This window comes from Typha latifolia, chromosome 10 (genome assembly GCF_019914945.1).
Source record: "Typha latifolia isolate L0001 chromosome 10, TyphaL0001v2, whole genome shotgun sequence".
In the NCBI taxonomy this organism is placed as follows: Eukaryota; Viridiplantae; Streptophyta; class Magnoliopsida; order Poales; family Typhaceae; genus Typha; species Typha latifolia.
The window spans coordinates 11,525,826-11,545,466 of record NC_133095.1 but is presented as its reverse complement, the minus strand read 5'-3'; the positions used below and the strand labels follow the sequence as shown (position 1 = coordinate 11,545,466).

The 19,641-nt window shown below is 35.8% G+C and overlaps 1 protein-coding gene across 1 annotated transcript in view; it reads left to right on the top strand.

Annotated features, from left to right (window-relative positions):
- The window catches only part of LOC140796212 (brefeldin A-inhibited guanine nucleotide-exchange protein 5), a 31,692-nt gene that overhangs the window by 3,616 nt on the left and 8,435 nt on the right, over window positions 1–19,641 (top strand). Inside the window, exons 3-24 of the mRNA XM_073149132.1 lie at window positions 178–421; window positions 1,136–1,257; window positions 1,350–1,408; window positions 9,778–9,835; window positions 9,912–9,996; window positions 10,087–10,284; window positions 10,411–10,469; window positions 10,577–10,646; window positions 10,734–10,802; window positions 10,988–11,110; window positions 11,307–11,360; window positions 11,450–11,538; window positions 11,664–11,760; window positions 11,860–11,958; window positions 12,045–12,254; window positions 12,394–12,504; window positions 13,818–14,002; window positions 14,083–14,709; window positions 14,868–15,285; window positions 15,621–15,860; window positions 15,943–16,066; window positions 16,204–16,352. Coding sequence (XP_073005233.1) covers window positions 178–421; window positions 1,136–1,257; window positions 1,350–1,408; window positions 9,778–9,835; window positions 9,912–9,996; window positions 10,087–10,284; window positions 10,411–10,469; window positions 10,577–10,646; window positions 10,734–10,802; window positions 10,988–11,110; window positions 11,307–11,360; window positions 11,450–11,538; window positions 11,664–11,760; window positions 11,860–11,958; window positions 12,045–12,254; window positions 12,394–12,504; window positions 13,818–14,002; window positions 14,083–14,709; window positions 14,868–15,285; window positions 15,621–15,860; window positions 15,943–16,066; window positions 16,204–16,352 — 3,490 coding nt within the window. The remainder of the gene's footprint in view (window positions 1–177; window positions 422–1,135; window positions 1,258–1,349; window positions 1,409–9,777; window positions 9,836–9,911; window positions 9,997–10,086; window positions 10,285–10,410; window positions 10,470–10,576; window positions 10,647–10,733; window positions 10,803–10,987; window positions 11,111–11,306; window positions 11,361–11,449; window positions 11,539–11,663; window positions 11,761–11,859; window positions 11,959–12,044; window positions 12,255–12,393; window positions 12,505–13,817; window positions 14,003–14,082; window positions 14,710–14,867; window positions 15,286–15,620; window positions 15,861–15,942; window positions 16,067–16,203; window positions 16,353–19,641) is intronic.

Here is a 19,641-nt window from a genome sequence, read left to right as displayed (position 1 = left end):
TTTTGTATTATCTTTTTTTGGGGCAAGGTATGGTTTTTGACTTACATAGTAGTTGATCTGTCAATACCATGAGAGGCAGGGTCTGGATAAACATAAATCTCTCTCTCTCTCTCTCTTTGTCTTTCTCTATGCAACTAGTGTAGCAAACTAACCATTGTATTTTTCATGTATCATCAGAGGCGATAGTGATGAAGCAGTCAAAGAGGGAAGTGTTCAAGAAGGTGTACAGCCAGGTTCACCAACTGAGGAAGCAGTTACCATCAACAAACCTTTGGAGACTTATGAACCGATTACAACAGCTTTAGCATGTGCGGGCCATACCTTAGAAGGGGCTCAAGCTGAACTAGTTCTACAACCGCTAAGGCTCGCTTTTGAGACAAAATATATTAAACTAGTGGAGCCTGCACTTGATTGTCTTCATGTATGTGCTTTGTTGCAATTGGATTTGTTTCCTTCCCCTTGCTTAGACTTTGTATTACTAACAACTAAGGACACTAATGGTAGAACCACATACATAAAAATATCTTTCTGTTCTTTTCTGTTTATATGGGTGTGTCTTTGCTTTTTTCTTTTTCTCTTCTGAACTCTTTGTTTGCATTATTGGGATTTTACTAGAAATATATGACACTTTAAATACCATTAAGAAATAATAAGATAAGCTAGTTGCTAGGCTGGAGCTGTACCATCACTTGATGCAATAAATTTGCAAACAATTGCAGATCTTATAGAAAGATAAATCATCTACAAATCAGCCTTTCAAACAAGTAGGTCTTTACTCATGTTAGTTTAAGTAGAGAAGAATATTGACCTACATGGTTATGTGTTGTGTGGAAGAGAGTAGAATCAAAAGGGCAGAAGGCTGAAGCCCAGCACGGCACAAATAAACCTCACTTGAGCATGGACTGTCTTTCTCTATAACTCTTATCTGCGGTAGTTGTTGCATCTGGCTTTCTTTAATCGAATTTTACCCATCTCTTGCAGCATTCTTAAATTGAGTATATTTTTTTTCTCTTTATTTTAGATTTTATTGGAGTTTACATATTATGTCTTAATTGTTTGCTCCTAACTTCTTTCTTTACTGCATCAAAATTTTGTTTTCTGGCAATTGTATTCTGATCTGTTGTTTTACTGCCAGAAACTTATTGCTTATGATCATCTAGAAGGTGATCCTGGCTTAAAAGGTGGTAAAAATGCTCCACTATTTACTGACATTCTCAGCATGGTCTGCGGCTGTGTTGATAACTCTTCAACTGATAGGTATGTGTCTGTTTAATATGATATTGGTTTTATACGTCCTTTGCTGTGGTTTCTTACAACTTTCTGGGAGGGTGTGCCAATGTGCTTTGCAGTACTATCCTCCAAGTCTTGAAAGTGCTTCTCAATGCTGTGGCATCCACAAGGTTCAGAGGTATGTTTCGTAACCTTGTAATTTGCCTTGTTCTTTAGTGGGGTAAAAGAAGTCGACACTTTTTGCACTTACAATATGGTCAAGTATCTCTTTGATATTCGTTCAAGGCATGTGACCTTCAGGTTTGTATCTGCCAGACTTCCTTTTGTTTTTCTTCGCCTTATCAATCTACTTGCATCCATTTCCTTAAGGATATTTATACAAATTGCAATGAAATTTGTTGCCGCTTTTTGAAACATTGGAACAGTAGACATTAGTCTGTCACTGCTACTAGACATTCTCTTGCAAGCCATTTCCACCAATTAGGATTTTAGCTATGCTAGCTTTTCTAATATAAAGATTTATACTAAATGAGTGTATATACGGTGTTTCTTTGATCTCTTATATTAGGGCATACTGTTATATTATTATTAGAATTTCAACTATTTTTAAGAAAAAATGTTCACAAAGATCTTTAGGAGTTTCATAATGTGATAGTAATCACGTTAACATCCATTATGGTTGCTAGGTTATAGTTACGGAAATAGCCTATCTTGTTATATTGGGAAAATTGCATATTTCATGCCCTCCAACTAGGGGTGAAAATGGATCGGATACGGCTCGGATAGTACTCAATCCATATCCGGATCCATATTTTTTATCCGGATACGGATTCAGATACGGATATTTGACGGATAGCAAAAATTAAAACCATATCCTAAGAAAACGGATACGGATAATTTTCGAATACGGATCAGATAGTTTTCGGATACGGATCGGATAGTTTCGGATACGGATCGGATAGTGTTCGGATAAATTTTCGGATCTTAAGCAAATACGTATCAAATTTTAACCAAATTAATATGAACTTACTACGAATATCAATCAAGTCTAAAACCATTCAAATACAATTTGAACAAAACTTAAAGTATTTGAGAACTGATTCATCGGCAAAAAGATAGTAACGGTGCAAAAAGAAAAAACAAAAGAAATTATAAACTTTAAACAAACATAATGTGCATAAACTAATGATCTAAACCTTGATCAAAAAATTACAACAACAACAAGAATGAGATTCTAACTTTGTCAACCATAAAAACAAGTAAAATATTTTTGCACAAGTTCATATTGTCAACCATAAAAGCAAATATAACATTGTTGCACAAGTTCACATTGTCAACCATAAAAGTAAATAAATTATCCTAACACAAGTTCACATTGTCAATCATAAAAGTAAATAAATTATCCTAACACAAGTTCACATTGTTAACCATAAAAGTAAATAAATTATCCCAACACAAGTTCACATTATCAACCACAAAAGCAATTAAAATATCCATCAAAATAAAGTTTAGGGTTGACACAAGTTTATATGAACTTCAACAAATAAAATTAACTAAGTTTAAAAAGTATCAACATCCCAAAGTTAGAGGAACAAAACATCAAAACATCCAACCATTCAAACAATCCTCCTCTTCAAGTGCATCTCGCAAAATAAATGAAACTAAATTAACCAACTTAAAAGTAATATAAAGAAACTAGATTAATCAACTTAAAATATAAAGTGAAAAATACTTACAATATGATTACTCCCCATTTAAATCAACATCTTTAGATTGTTCAACATCCTGAATAATTGATGCTATTTGTCCTAATAAGAAAAAAAGTATATGAACATTAGTAAACAATACTATTTTATAAAATACTATCGAATATTATAATCATTACCTTTTCTTATAGATCTTATCCAATCTTGAGTGCATACTAAAGCTTCCACGATTCGGGATCCAACTTGCTACGATAAGCATCAACTACTCGGCCACTTGTACTAAATGCGGTTCGGATGCAACCGTGGCGACCGGAATTGCTAATACATCACGGGCAACTCGTGATAATATATGATACTTTCCACTACTTTCTCGTCTTCCACCAAGATAATAAATCAAATTTATCACATTACGTTGCCATAAAAGTGAGGCATCCTCAATATATTGATCCAAATCTGTCTTAATAGATTGTTGTTGACATTCCTCACTTAAAAATTGCTCTAAATCTTCATCAACATCAAAATCAACTCTACCACTCGCAACACTTGGCTATTATTTATATTCACATCCTGGATCGGACGGGAAGAAAATTTGGATGCATATTCATTATACAAATTCCTTATGACTTCACGAACTTCCTCAAGTTCCTTAACACCACCAAGAGGATAAATTTTAGGAAAGTAATACACCATAAGTTTCATCTTATACCGAGGATCCAAAAATGAAGCCACTGCTAGTATAAGATTGCATTGCTTCCAATATTTATCAAATTTGTCTTGCATTGATGTTGCCATAGAAAGAACAAGTTCATCAAAACTTTTGCACCATTCTTTAATTTGCAAATCGAATAGCACAAAATTCTTTGAAAAATAAGTTAGTCATCGGATATGAAGTTCCCGAAAGCAATTCAAGAATCGTATGGAATGTTTTCAAACATTTGCATAACACTCTTCGCTTTATCCCATTGCTCATTTGTTGGACATACAAAGAAATTTAATTGGATCAAGACAATAAAGTCTCTTAAATGCATTGCTATAATATATAGCATCTTTAAGCATCAAATATGTAGAATTCCATCTTGTAGATACATCAATTGAAAGAGACTTATTGGTATCTAAATTGCATTCTCTTGCTCTTTTGAGAAACTCCTCCCATTGTAAAGGTGAATTTTTGAGAATTACAATAATATGACGAATATTCTCCACTGCATCTTTTATTTTCTTCAAACCATCTTGCACAACTAAATTAATAATATGTGTGGCACATCTAACATGAAAAAATATGTCATCACAAACAAGAGCTTGTTGCCCATTCAAATTAGAGTAACCACATCTCTAACACAAACATCATTAGCTCGATCATTATCTAAAGTTAATGAAAAGAGCTTCATGTCAATATTCCAATCAATCATATTCTTTAGAAATGCTTGACAGAGATTCAACCCTGTATGTCTTCCTTCTAAATGCATAAAATTTATGATTCTTTTCTGAATACTCCATTCATCATCAATGAAATGTATTGTAACACACAAATATCCTTAATTTTGTCTAGAAGTTCAGAGATCCATGGTAGCACTCATACGGCATGAAAGTGAAGTAAACATATCATACAAAATCTTCTTTTGCTCAACATATAGTTCCAAGATCTCTTTTTTGATAGTAATCCGTGACTTTGTTGGAAAAGGTGCCGTAGAGATTTTATAAATTCAATAAAATACTCATGCTTTACAATAGAGAAAGGATATTCATGCATTACTATTGCCATGATAAGTTTTCTTTGACTTGTTTCTTCATTATATTTGTATGACTCTAACATTCCATCTTCTCCAACTTTTGTGAGATTGAGTACCATTTGCCCTCTATCTCTATTATGCTTGTTCTTATAATGGTTCCTCAAGTGTGATGTTCCCATAGAACTTTCCCCACTAAATTGCTTTCGACAATATTTACATATTGCCTTGTACTTGCGAATTATTTTTCCATCAATTACTTCTGTCTCTTCAATTTTCTCAAAATTATTCCAGACATCCGATGTCAACTTCTTCTTCTTTGTTCTATCATCATTAAAAACACTACTTGAGGTGTCACCTTGAACTGATGCACTTGTAGATGCCATTGACTCCTAAACATAGATATTAAAACTAATTACAGCTAAAACATTAAAGATCAAAGCATAAAAGAGAGAATACATTAAATACAAATATTCTTACCAGTCTAATAATTTTGAAAACTAATTATTCTTCCAAATAATTTGGACCAAATTGCAAAAATATCGACAAGAGAGGAGAGAAAATAACTAGCCGCAAAATATGCAAACAGAGGCAATTTAGTCAAGCATGTAAAACATAAATGCCATGCATGTAAAACATGTCATTATTAATGTAATACTTCTACTATAAGAGAATATGTAACAATCTTCAAGTTTGATGTGTAACAATCTTCAAGTTTGATGGATAAGACATGATACAAATACATTGATAAGGTAAATCTTCAAGTTTGATGTGTAACAATCTTCAATTATACATGTGAGACAAATGGTTGTAGGGTTTACAAAGATTTTTAAATCTATTTTCTCTTGAACAAATCTTGTCCCTTTGATTTCCTTAAAATGAAATATTGATAGGCGAAAAGTCTATTGTTCTTCTATTCTCGAAAGAGTGCTATTAGATTGAAAAGCTCAATTGAAATCAACAATGCCCTGTTTTTTGCTTAGGTTACCTAGAAACTAGATAAAAGTTAAATATACTAGTTTGTTATGAACTCAGACATGCTAATAGTAGGTCTACTTAGATAAGTAACAGGAATAGTCTTGTCAGGAGAGGTATATTAACCTTTATTTTTTGCAATAATTTAAGTAAAAATTGAATAATGAAGTAATATGTTTCGTGGATTACTTGTCTAGTACTTCATGTTAAGAAATTAAATGGTAGTCTCACTTGTTTGCATCATTATCATATATGGATGATCCGAGTGAATGATAGGAAGAAATCAAAGTATGACGATCGATATATAACAAATATTGACCCGTAACTACTCTCGATGGGTTATAGATTGAAATTATTTTTGAAAATGGATCAACATCAACATCGGCATCCAAAACGACCAACTTCAAAGTGATCTTCCACATCAAAGTTGTTTGTAAGAAACTCATACACGCTATCGTCCATGCTTTACATCTTTACGCTACTGGCAAAGATTTGTTTACTCAGCCTTCTTTTCTTGATATTGAAACAACCAACATCAGCATTATTCAATCTATTCTTTGGCCTTCCACTTGAAGTTAGTCTCTCGAATCTTCAATTGTGCTAGTAATGTGACAAGAGTCTCAAGAGACTAGAAGCATGAGTACATAAAAGCATGAGTACCTCACCTTAGATGGAGGCGGCGCCGTGGCTAGCAGTGAGGCTGTGAGGGCGATGGAGATTTGGGGGCGATGGAGATTTGGCTGGAGGCGACTGGATCGAGGACCCGTGGTCCGTGGAGTGAGGCCGGTGGAGGAGCGCCGAGGTCGACGAGGGAGGGCCGGTGGAGGAGAGCCGAGGTCGACGAGGAAGGGCCGGAGGAGGGAGGCGGTGAAAATGGGTGAGCCGGTGAGGCCGTGAGGGCTAGCAGTGAGGGCGGCGCCGCGGGTAGCAGTGCGGTCGATGGAGATTTGGGGGAGGAGATGGTGAGTAGATGAGAGATAGAGGTAGGGTTTAACTTTAGTTGGGTATTTATTAAGCGGGTAAACGGATATCCGTTATCCGAATCCGTATCCGATAAAATCAACTAAACCCGTATCCGTATCCGGATCCGGATCCGGATATTTTTGGAAATAGCTATCCGTATCCGTATCCGAATCCGGATCGGATAGGATTTTCCTATCCGTATCCGATCCGATCCGGATCGGATAGCGGGTCGGGTCGGACTTAATCCGACCCGTTTTCACCCCTACCTCCAACCCTTGCATTGAAGGAGCCTTACACTGTAGGATATCCTTTTGGCATATAACTGTTTTCAGAGAATTTCTTTTTCATAGTTTGTTTTTGAAATATATATAAAAACAAGTATATTGTAGTTACTCCTCATGACAACAGAAGAGGTACTTGAAGCATTTAGAGGAGAAAAAGTCAGTCAGATTGGTATCTTGTTGGATAAATAGAGTAGAGGCAGCCAATTTTGATGACACAGATTAATGTGTTTCCTGGGATACTCAAGCCTCAATTTATGTCAAGATTATCTTGTTATAACTCTTGTAATTGCCAATTAGGATGTTGTGTACATGAGTTGCATGTTGGTACTTCTAGAGATGGGAGTTAAGCAATTATGAACTTATGGTAAATTTCTAAAAATGGTAACTTCAACTATAATAGATAATTAAGGTCTCATTTTGTGTAGTAGTTTAGGAGTTAAGCAATTAAAGGTATAAGGCATGTTTACTTATACCTTATTTTAGAGTGGGTTTCACATGATTTAGTTTATCATGGTTTTCACGATATACAATAAACATGTTTCCAAGAAAAAGCTGTTATCCTCTATTTTTCCAAAACAACATACTTGCATAAGTGATGTGGGCATCATCTTCAATTTGACCAAAATAGAATTACTCAAGTCCAATTTTGGTCTAATTGTTGATTTTTAATTCAAATAATTAATTGAATTAGTCAATTGACAGATATGGTAGCCTATATGCAGGGGATGTCCGTATTGAGTTATTACCTAAATTGGGTTAGTCAATTTAGGTAAGGCTTAATCAATTAGGATCCTATTAGAAAAGGAATTCCTATTAGAATCTCAATTGATAGTTATGGTAAGCTTATATGTGGGGGATGTTCATATTGATTTATTACCTAAATTGGGTCAATTAATTTAGGTAAGATGATCAATTAAAGTCCTATTAGGAAATAAGTTTCTATTAGAATCAGCTAGAATTAAAGTTGTTAACCTATTTAAGGGTTATTGTATGAGAAACAAGGACAAGTTGGAATAAGAATTATTTGAAGTCTCTCATTTTCTCTCCTGCGATCTTCTCTCTCTCTCTCTCTCTCTCTCTCCCCCTTTCCCCTCTTTCTTCTACTCTATCTTAATATTCTTCTCTAATCTCTTCTACCTCCTCTCTAAACCTCTTTTCTTCTTCAATTTCTACTTTTTTCGTTGGTCACTGCTGCTGTCCAGAAGGTTGCAGTAGTGAAAGAGGATCTTTAGGTGCCTAGACGTGAAGAGGACTTGGTTTTCAAAGTAAAAAGCACTACTATTTTATTTATTGGTAAACTTAAACTCTAAAGTCTTTCCTTACACCATATTTTAGGCCTTTCTACTATCGACATACCTATTTGAGAGTTGAGAAAGCTACTGTCTTATTTGAGTGGTTCTCTCCTTCCATCTAGTAGTGATCCTTTTAATCCATTAACTTCTTATCAGTTATTGCTTACTATATTTTACTTTAGTTACTTGTTTGGGTCGATTGTTCTCCAAAACATTGCATTCATACTAGATTTGCATCAATAAGTCATAATTCCAACCATTGCCCCTGGAACTCTCTCTGCCTTCTCTCTTGGAACCAACTCCTTCATCTCCACTACTGCCACCACCACCATGGCTGGTCCCTTGCTTGCCCATACCATGGTGGGGGTTGCTCCTTGGTACGTTGTCAGGAAATAATGGGGTTGTGTTGAAATTTTATTCAGTTGCAATTTGATTCTCTTTCCCCAACACAAGGTTATAAATCACAGCCGTGGTGCTCGCTTGCCTTAGTGCCAGTCAATGAGAAAGTCAATAAGCAATGATAGAGATTTAATAGAGGTGAGTGATAGAGAGAGCCCATGCTCTGAGGTACAACCAAGCAACTAATTTTGTAAAATACGAATAATGCAACTCTAAAATTATTTATGTAATTATGTAAAGCATGATTTAAAACATGTTTTACAGAAAAAAGACTAAAACCTGATAATCAAATAACCTCTATATTCCAAACTTTCTTTGTCCATAATCTCACCATGATCAATCTTATTATTACATGTAGAACACAAAATTTAAGGTCAATTTGGTTTCCATGGAATTAAGGCAATCCTCCTGTATTTGCACATCAAAGACGCAATTAATAGGTACAATACCTTAAGATGCTAGAAGTTTCAGATTGTATCTCCTTCTTGATAAGTCTGATGTTGTACCTCATTTATTTTCTATCAAATCAACACGAGGATTATGTTAGGTGCAAATTCATATTTTTTCCTGGTAGTGTTTTAGTTGCGATACAAATACAGATGAGTGATGATTTTAGGCTTACTGATTGTCTGTGCTAGGCAAGTGATGCATATCAACTAGGATCTTCCAATCCTTGAAGTGGGATATTGTGGATTGGTCATAAGTTCCTCATGCAATTTGCTTTTTGATAGCTCTGATAGCAACCGGAGTAACAACTGACAACAAATTTTTGGCATTCCTCTCCTTCTCAAGGCACCGTCTACTTCAATGAAATACTTAGTTCTTTATGTGATCTCCTTTGTACATCTCCAGACCTCCTTAATCTGTTCTCACTTGTCCTCTATAGGTGCTACCCCTAACTTGTTTAGGGTATACTCTAGCAACTCATAAAGCTAATACGGTACAACATAATTCTCTTTGTTGCCTTGTCTTCTCTAATAATTCTGTTGGCTGTTCTTCTCAATCATACAATCTTCAATTTCTCTGATAAGTTTAATTAGCTGATGTTAGGCTGGCGGGTATTTCAAGTGAATCTGTTGTATATCTGATTATTCCCAGGATTATTGCCAGAGTGCAATTGCAAATGTATATCTCTACATGGTGCTTAGTTATGTCATGGTACTCTTCTTAATTATTGACTGAAATTTTTATTCTAATACAGTGCATGGGGAGCCATTATTGGGAGTAATTAGAGTATGCTATAACATTGCTCTTAACAGGTAGGGGACACAAATGTTCCTCATAGATGTATGGACTTTTGATTAATGGTCCTGATTTAAATTTTGTGGGCTACAGCAAGAGTCCTGTCAATCTAGCTACATCAAAGGCAATGTTGACCCAGATGATCAGTATTGTATTCAGAAGAATGGAATCTGATCAAGTATGTTTTTATTTTCCAAAATGTTTGCTAATTGTGCAAGGAAGAAAACAATTTACCACATTGCTATAAGGATCTTGCTTGTTAATGCAGGTTCCCATGTCAATCGGAAGTTCGGCAGACACTGATGTTGCTTCAACTAGTGACATAAATTCAGAAAATGGCGATTTGAATGACCAAGATGATAAAAAAGTTACTTTAGGAGATGCATTGTCCAAGAGTCGTGTAAGTGAAGCATCCCCTGCATCTGTTGAGGAACTTCAAAATCTAGCCGGTGGAGCTGATATCAAGGTTCTCCAGAATTTTCTCCCTTTCCTAAATATAGCCAAAGATGCTGTCATAGATAGCCACACACATACAGCACACACAAAAACCAAACTTAAGTAGGTGCCTCTAACCATAGGATTTATTAAACAGGGACTAGAAGCTGTTCTCGATAAGGCTGTTCAACTTGAGGATGGGAAAAAAATACAAAGGTATGGATAAGATGCTTTAGTCTAGAAATCATAACATATACACTGCTTAGTTTTGTCTTTATGGAATCTAGAGAAATGACACTAGTTAAATTTTCCTTTCCTAACAGAGGCATTGATCTGGAGAACATGAGCATTGCACAACGTGATGCATTATTGCTCTTCCGCACTCTTTGCAAGGTCTAATATTTCAGAATAGCTGCTTTATCATGACAGTCTTGTAGCACTTTTCTACTTCAAAATCTTAGCTTGACTTTCTTTCTACAGATGGGCATGAAAGAAGAGACTGATGACATTACTACAAGGACAAGGCTTTTGTCGCTTGAGCTTTTGCAAGTTAGTTTGTTATTTTACTTTTAAAGGGCTTTCATTGGGTGGAGGGTAGTAAAAGATTTGAAATGTACTATCTTAAAGAATTCTATATGTTGAAACTTTAACTATTCTGATAGTTAAAGCATTGTTGCAGAGTGTATGGTGCTTCTTGTTGTCTAAGAAAATACTCATGACTCTTTCTTATGCAGGGTTTACTGGAAGGAGTAAGCCATTCCTTTACCAAAAATTTCCACTTCATCGATTCGGTGAAAGCATATCTTTCTTATGCTCTTCTCCGAGCTTCTGTTTCTTCTTCACCAGTTGTATTTCAGGTTTTGTACTTATTGTTCCTTATCTTCTAAGTTCATATACTTGATACTCTTTCTTAATTTTTTTTTTCTTTCCCCTAAACAAGGTTACTTTGCAATATACTTGGCAGTAGTTGTACTCATTTTTCCTACTTTTTGTGATGATGATTTTTCTATGTGTCTTGTCCTTTTACCCTCTATCTTTGTTTCTTGTTTGCAGTATGCAACTGGAATTTTCTTGGTTCTCTTGCTGCGTTTTAGGGAAAGTCTTAAGGTTTGTCAAGTTCTTCATAATATTAGCAGCTGATTACAATATGTTTTGATTTTCTCAGTCATTACTGTATGCGTAAATTTGGTTTCTAGGGAGAAATTGGTGTCTTCTTTCCCTTGATAATCTTAAGGTCCTTGGATAGCTCTGATAGTTCCCTCAGCCAAAGAACGAATGTCCTTCGGTAATCTTATTTTTCTCATGTGAAATTCTAGTAGGTACCTTGGCAGTAGCAATTCTTTAGTTCATTGTTCACTTTGCTGGCGTAGGCTATCTTACTCCCATATGTTTAATTTGATTGTCTTGAAGGATGCTCGAGAAAGTTTGTAAAGATTCTCAAATGCTTGCAGACATATTTGTTAACTATGACTGTGATCTTGAGGGACCAAACCTCTATGAGCGCATGGTAAGTCCAGGAAATCATATATAAGGATCATGCACTAAGTTTTCTTCGTGGTGTCTCGACTTAGTAACAAAAACTGCCATGCCCAAATGACACAACCAGGTTAATTCTCTCTCAAGAATCGCACAAGGGACACTAAGTGCAGATCCTAACTCAGCTACTTCATCTCAAACTGCCTCTGTTAAGGGCTCATCTGTTCAGGTTTATTATGTGAACTTTTGTGTCAATATAAAACCTTCAATCTCTTTTATATGTGATTTAACCCAATTAAAGACCCATTATTCCAGTGCCTGGTGAGTGTCCTCAAGTCATTGGTTGACTGGGAGAAAGTACGAAGAGAATCCACAAAGCATGGCAGCGTTCTTCAGTCCCTTGAAGAGGAAATATTGACCAAGGGAAACCCCACAACAGAAGAGTCAAAGACCAGAGAAGATGGACTTAACCAGTTTGAGAAGGCTAAAGCTCATAAATCTACAATGGAAGCTGCAATCTCGGAGGTAGAAGAATTATTGGTTTTCTTTCAATTTGAATCAACCTAGTACTATAATTTCTTATTCTGATCTCACTTATGTTGCTTTTTTTGCATTATCATATTTGAAAAACTAATATATATTTTCTTGTGTGGCTTTTGTGCAGTTCAATCGCAAACCAATGAAGGGAATAGAATATTTATTATCAAATAAGTTGGTTGAAAAATCAGCTTCAGCTGTAGCTCAGTTTCTCAAGAACACTCCTAGTTTAGATAAGGTAGGATTTAAGCCTCCATGTGGTTTTAGGTTCTTTTTTCCCATATTCTAAATTAAGGAACATTATAGATTTGTAACCAAACATCAAATTATTCATACTCTACATTTGAAACACTATTCAAATTATTCTACACATAAACCTGATTATAGTTTTACCTTTGATTTGACTAAAGTTATTTCATAAATCCTTTCTCCTATCTCCTACCACTCATTTACCTCATTCTATAAGTGAAAATATATTGCTTAGTTTTCCTACTTATCTCCTCTCTTTTCTGACCCACGTATCTTATTTCTTACTCAAGTGTGTAATGCACAAAGTTCTGAAACTCAAGTTTGGCTGCTTAGAAAAATGAAACATATCGATTGTATTGATCGTCCGTATCAAATCAGACTATTTTTTAATTATGTAATAGTATAAATATTATTTTAAAATGCAGGATTTTTTTTAAATTTAAAAAAATGACAAAAAATTAAGAGAAGAAATACTCACATATGAAGCCTAAAAACTAAAATAAGTATTCACTCAAGCTATGGTGAATTTCGATTTGGATCTAGTAAATTTCTATGCTCATATATTACTTATGCAGAAGTAAGATGAAGAGAGAGATTCTCTTTCATCTCTCTTGTTTCTTGTTTTGTAGCTATAAGAAAAGATGAGCTAAAGAAAGAGAGAGAGGAGAGAGAAAAGAAATGAAAAAAATGAGCAAAAAATACTCATTTGAGTGTGATGTAGTCGGAGGAGTTCATCGGATCGGCCATCGGATGAGCTCGGTGAAGTATGAGGGGTAGGAGAGATAGAGAGTAAAAAAAAAGAGCTGGGCACATTAGTTATTGATGTCCCTTGAATCATTTTAGATTTGACATGAATTTTTAAAAAACTTCATTTCGACTTGTTTTAGCTAGTCGATACTAGACTGAAACTAGTCACCATATTGGTTGGAATCAATTATGTCCAATCCGTTTTCGTTGTTCCATCTCGAGATCAGCCGAAACTGGGATCCGTGGTAATGCATACCTCCAGAAAATGCAAATACTTTAATTTAAATTTATTATCAAATCAAAGGTATTGGATTCAACTTCCACTTCTTATTTGTACTTGTGCCTCAACTTTATGTCACATCAATGATATTTATACCACTAATCTAGTTTACAACCAAACATCAAATTATCCTTCTCTAGATTAGAGGTACAATTTTAAGAGTAAGAAATTAGAACAATTGTTCTAGATTTGCCCTTAACTGCGAACCAAATGGAGTGTAAGATAATTCTCTTTTATCTAGTAAGTAGGGCTTGCTAACTTCAGAACTTTTGCAGGTCATGATAGGTGAATATTTGGGACAGCATGAGGAGTTTCCCCTTTCTGTCATGCATGCTTATGTTGATTCCATGAAATTTTCGGGGATGAAGTTTGATACTGCAATTCGTGAATTTCTTAAAGGATTTCGCCTTCCTGGAGAGGCACAGAAAATTGATCGAATTATGGAGAAGTTTGCTGAGCGGTATATATTTTTAAGTGCTGGATACTATTTTCTTTCAGATTACTATGAATGATCATTGAGTTGACATGATGGTTTTGCAGTTACTGTGCTGATAATCCGGGACTGTTCAAAAATGCAGATACTGCATATGTTCTTGCCTATGCGGTTATAATGTTGAATACTGACGCACATAATCCAATGGTCTGGCCTAAAATGTCAAAAGCTGATTTCATACGTATGAACTCTGGAAATGATGCTGAAGAATGTGCCCCGAAGGAGCTTCTGGAGGAGATATATGATTCTATTATCAAAGAAGAGATAAAGATGAAGGACAATGTGCCTGATTCAGCAAAAAGCAGCAGACAGAGGCCTGAGACAGAAGAAAGAGGTCGTCTTGTCAACATTTTAAATTTAGCTCTTCCTAGAATGAAGTCAGCAACTGATACTAAAGCAGAGAGTGAAAAAATTATCAAGCAAACCCAAGCTCTTTTCAAAAACAAAGGGGAGAAAATTGGTGTCTTTTATACAGCTCAGCAAGTTGAACTTGTTAGGCCCATGCTTGAGGCTGTAGGCTGGCCTTTGCTTGCTACATTTTCTGTTACCATGGAGGAGGGTGACAATAAGCCTAGAGTTCTTCTTTGCATGGAAGGATTTAGATCTGGTATACATATAACACGTGTTCTTGGAATGGACACAATGCGTTATGCTTTCTTGACATCCTTAGTACGGTATAATATTCTTGTTTTAATTGTCAGATTTGTCCCCTTTGTTTTAAGTCCTACTCCACATCTTTCTGAATACATTTTTTGTCTCATAAAAGCTAATTGCTAAGTTGTCTTGCCAGCATGTATGTATGACTTTCTTCTCATGTGACGTATTTTTGCAGATTTACATTTTTGCATGCTCCAAAGGAAATGCGTAGTAAGAATGTGGAAGCTTTACGAACACTCCTTGTTCTTGCTGACATGGAGACAGACGCCTTACAGGATACATGGAATGCTGTCTTAGAATGTGTTTCAAGGCTAGAATATATCACTTCAAACCCATCTATTTCTGCAACAGTCATGCAGGGTTCAAATCAAATATCTAGAGATTCTGTTCTTCTGACTCTCAGAGAGTTAGCTGGGAAACCTGCTGAGCAGGTGTTCATAAATAGTGTGAAATTGCCAAGTGATGCTATTGTTGAGTTCTTTACTGCTCTGTGCGGTGTATCTGCTGAAGAACTTAAACAAACGCCTGCTCGCGTCTTCAGCTTACAGAAACTCGTGGAGATAAGCTACTATAATATGGCTCGAATACGTTTGGTATCCTCTGTGCCTTAAACACTTAAATTTCTGTCTTATTTTTTTCTTTTTAGATATATATATTTAGATTGCTACTTCTGTGTCAGTTTGAAGATCCTGTTCAGTGATATTTAGATAAAAAATGTTTGGGGATAACTCAGTTACATCTCTTATTAAATAATTCTGCTCTTCTACAGAAATCTTTCTTCCTTGAATCGGATTTAACCTATTCTGTGACAGCTAATAGGTCAATTTAAGTAGTAATCACATCAGAGATTATTGTCCGCATTTTGAGCCTTGTTTTTCCATCTATTTCAAAATTACTTGAAATATATGTAATTGCAATTATTTTACAGGTGTGGGCCAGAATATGGTCTGTCTTGGCTCAGCATTTTATCACTGCTGGTAGCCATCATGAGGAAAAGGTTGCTATGTATGCCATTGATTCATTGAGGCAACTTGGGATGAAGTATCTAGAGCGCGCTGAACTGAACAAGTTCACCTTCCAGAATGATATTTTGAAGCCATTTGTTATTCTGATGCGAAATAGCCGCAACGACAAAATTCGCAGTCTCATTGTTGACTGCATTGTTCAGGTACCATCCTTTTGATGATCCTATGTTTTTAACTTCCTTTCAGCGATGTCCATGAGCTTACCTGTGTTGGATAACGATGCAGATGATTAAATCGAAAGTTGGTAGCATAAAATCTGGTTGGAGAAGTGTCTTTATGATCTTCACTGCAGCATCTGATGATGAGCTGGAATCAATTGTTGAAAGTGCATTTGAAAATGTAGAACAAGGTAGTTTTTGAATTTCTACCTTATGATGAGATTTGTTACTTTAAATGTATTTTCTTGGCAAAATGAGCCTTGTTTAACCAATCTGGTTTTCCGAGTTTGCTGAAGTTAAAATCATGCTAATACAATGTATGTTGCAGTTATTTTGGAACATTTTGATCAAGTTGTTGGTGATTGCTTTATGGATTGCGTCAACTGTCTTATTGGTTTTGCCAATAACAAAAGCTCTCCTCGGATTAGTTTGAAGGCTATTGCTCTCCTTCGTATATGTGAGGATCGCCTTGCAGAGGTTAGGGAGAATGACTATTTGGATACTTGTTGCATGCTTTCTCTGATTTCTTGTACTTTTGGAATCTATTATAACTTGTATATTGAGTTAGTATTTGGTATGAAACATGTGCTTTTATCTGTTGTTGTATTATGTACATAAGTATGCAAATCCGTATATATCTATTTATAGCATGCATATATTTAGGTCTGTAAGTATGGTGTCTGTTTGTGCATGTGTATCTGCTATGTGCAGACAGATGACATCAAGAAAGCATTTATGCATGACTCTCGAGTTATCAATATATTTTGACATAGGTTAGATTTATGGAGTTTTGTTCAAGAATAGTTTTCTGTAAGAGAGGGGCTTACACCACAGAGATTGAAGATATCATTGCTCTTACACCACAGAGATTGAAGATATCATTGCTCATGGACTAAGCTGTTATTTAAGATTAAGGATAAATTCAAGAATGTGGAGCAGTAGCACACATGTAACAGAGGAAACAGTCTATGTAGATATACGACTGAAAGGGTTCATTTGACAAATTTAAGACTGCGTATTTTTTTACTATTGCTGTTCCTTATAGTAATGATCTAGCAATTTTACTCTGCAAGATAATTTTATTTGTTCTTGCACTCTCACACTTTGAAACAATTCATCATTTTGCAATTAATTGAACGAATATATCTGAAGAATTGTTGCAAACTACATCATGAGTCTTCAATTACCATGCGTGTTGACTTGTGGCATATAATTGGCTGTGAGATTATGCTTGTTTCACATGTATTGGTGCACTTGCTTATTTCAAGCTTAAGCTTCATTTATGATGAGCACTGTTTTGAAAAGCGGAAAAGGTGGCTGCCATGGCGGGGCGGTGCACCGACCACCCCACCATGTTGAAAGGCGTCGGCAAAAGGCGGCCAAGCGCCTTGGCGAGCTGCCTAGGCGCTAAATAGTGCTAGGTGGGCCGCCTGGCCCGACTTGGCGGGCTAGTGCTTCGGCCCGCCAAGTCGAGATGCGGTTATTAGTGAGCGGGTCGGGTTTTATAGCGAACCGGGTTTAATAAAACTAACCAATTTAGAGGAGTTAATTGCTAATTGCTTTATGAATTATTGAATTAAGATTACAGAGAAGAAATTTTTTTTCACTGTCATGCATTATTAATTGGGGGAATTACTAATTGTCTGCTATTTAAGTATATAATTTCTAATTAGAGGATTTTAAAATGTGATTCATGTGAATAAACTAGAGTTAGTAAATAGATATGTTAGTTATTCAGTTATCACTAATAAGCAATTAGCCAATGTGATTATGTTATTTAGTGTTTTGATTTAGTGCACTATTAAAATTTCTATATATACTATATTTATTTATTTATTTATATTAAAAATGCTAGACCGCCTTGTCACCCGCCTTCTGCCTAGGCGCTAGGCGATAGGGTGATAGCCTGCCATCTGCGGCCGCTTTTTAAAACATTGATGATGAGTTTCAGAATAAAAGAAGTATGTAATCTAACTCAAACTCAATTTTAAAAGAACATACTGCAAAGGAAATTAAACTTCAAGGGAGCAATTTTTAGACTCATAGCTCTGAGAAAGTCTACTTTTTCAGAAGCATATTTTTCCTGACATTACTACCTGTGTTGCAAACTGATATGCCATAATCTAGAATAATTCAGATCTTTACTATTGATGTTAAAATGTGCTGGAGTAAGATATAGGATATTCATATTGCATCAATATCTCAATATAGGTAGTGATGGATTATTATTATTTTAAAATACCAACATGTAAGCATGGTTTAGTTGTCACTTTCTGAAATATTACTTCACTTCAGTTTCGATTGCTTGTCTCACTTTTGGACATACAAAAACATGGTTATTTTTGTTGACTCAATATAACTAGTAGATACCCCAGAGAGAGATTTATTTGACTAGAAGCAGAAGGGAACTAGAAAATACACATACTTCCGTACTCTCGCTATATCTATATACGATACTTGTTGAATACTTCTGAATATGTATCAGATACTTTTAAAAAAGTATCCAATTTTTAAAAATAAAATTAATGTTGTGAATTCTTTTCAGATACTTCGGACGACACCTCGTCGATCCTATCCCTTCCCTCTTAAATACTTCTTGGCTACTTTTGAAATTCCTATCAATATAATTCAAATTGAAGGAGATTATGGCATATCATTTCTTATCAAATCTAGAAGGTCTCTTCAGTGTTTTGAATGGCGTTTTTGGCGTCCACCCCGTTATCTCGATTAGCGCTGGTGAAAGGTGTTTACCCGCATTTATGGGCTGCCTAGGTACTGGAAAGCGCCGGGCGGGCTGATTTGGCAGGCTGGCAGTTCGGTCTACCAAATCTTAAAACTAACGGAAGCGGGTCGGGTTGAAAGCGAGTACGGGTAAGTTGCATATAAAAAAACCCATCTTCTTTTTCAATCCTCTCATCCGGTGCTCGATGGCGTGACTACTAAACCCTAAATCCCTCTTTTTCTTCCTCTCCGGCTCTCCCTTCGATAGCCGGTGGCAACGAAGGTAGTAGTAGCAGTAGCGAAGGCACTCTCTTCCTCTATGGCTCTCTAGATCTTTCAAGTTACTAGAGTGGAGGTCAGCCTCGTGCCGTGTCGTGGAGGACGTGGATGCAGTCAAGGTTGGCCTTGTGCGATATCATGGAGGCCGTGCTCATGCAACGACATGGACGCCGTGAAGGTTGGCCTCGTGTGGCGGCATGTAGCGAACACGGCGGCCTAGATCCATGTATTCAAGTATCAGCTGATCCTAATCCGTATCACTGAAATGGATCAGCCTATATGGCCGATTTAGTCGGTCCCTGTTTCAAGTTGCCTGAAACAACAACTAATATAGTTGATACGTGTCATTTTTTTCAAGCACCCGATTCCAATTCTGAAACCGATACTTATAACCTTGCCTAGATCCCCTTCTCTTAAGTGGAGCAGACACGATTTTCCATCGCCTTTCTCTTCCACACCTCTCACTAAATGGAAGTTATGAGAAGATGAAAGTGTTCTCCCCTTCTCTTTAGTGGAGTGATTGAACACGTATTGGACACGTGAGTGATTGTTAGATGTGTCTCCACTTAGTGGAGTGCGATAGATGGAGTTTTATTTTTGATTTTTTTTTGAAGATGTAGTTATATTTTCATTAATGTTTTATGTTCTCTTTTACCACTAAATTGTATCATCCCATAGTTTTTAAGAATTGTTATAAACCATTGTCAATGTAATTTGGTGTAGTAGACTATCAAAAATATTATGTATACTATATTTATAGATATTA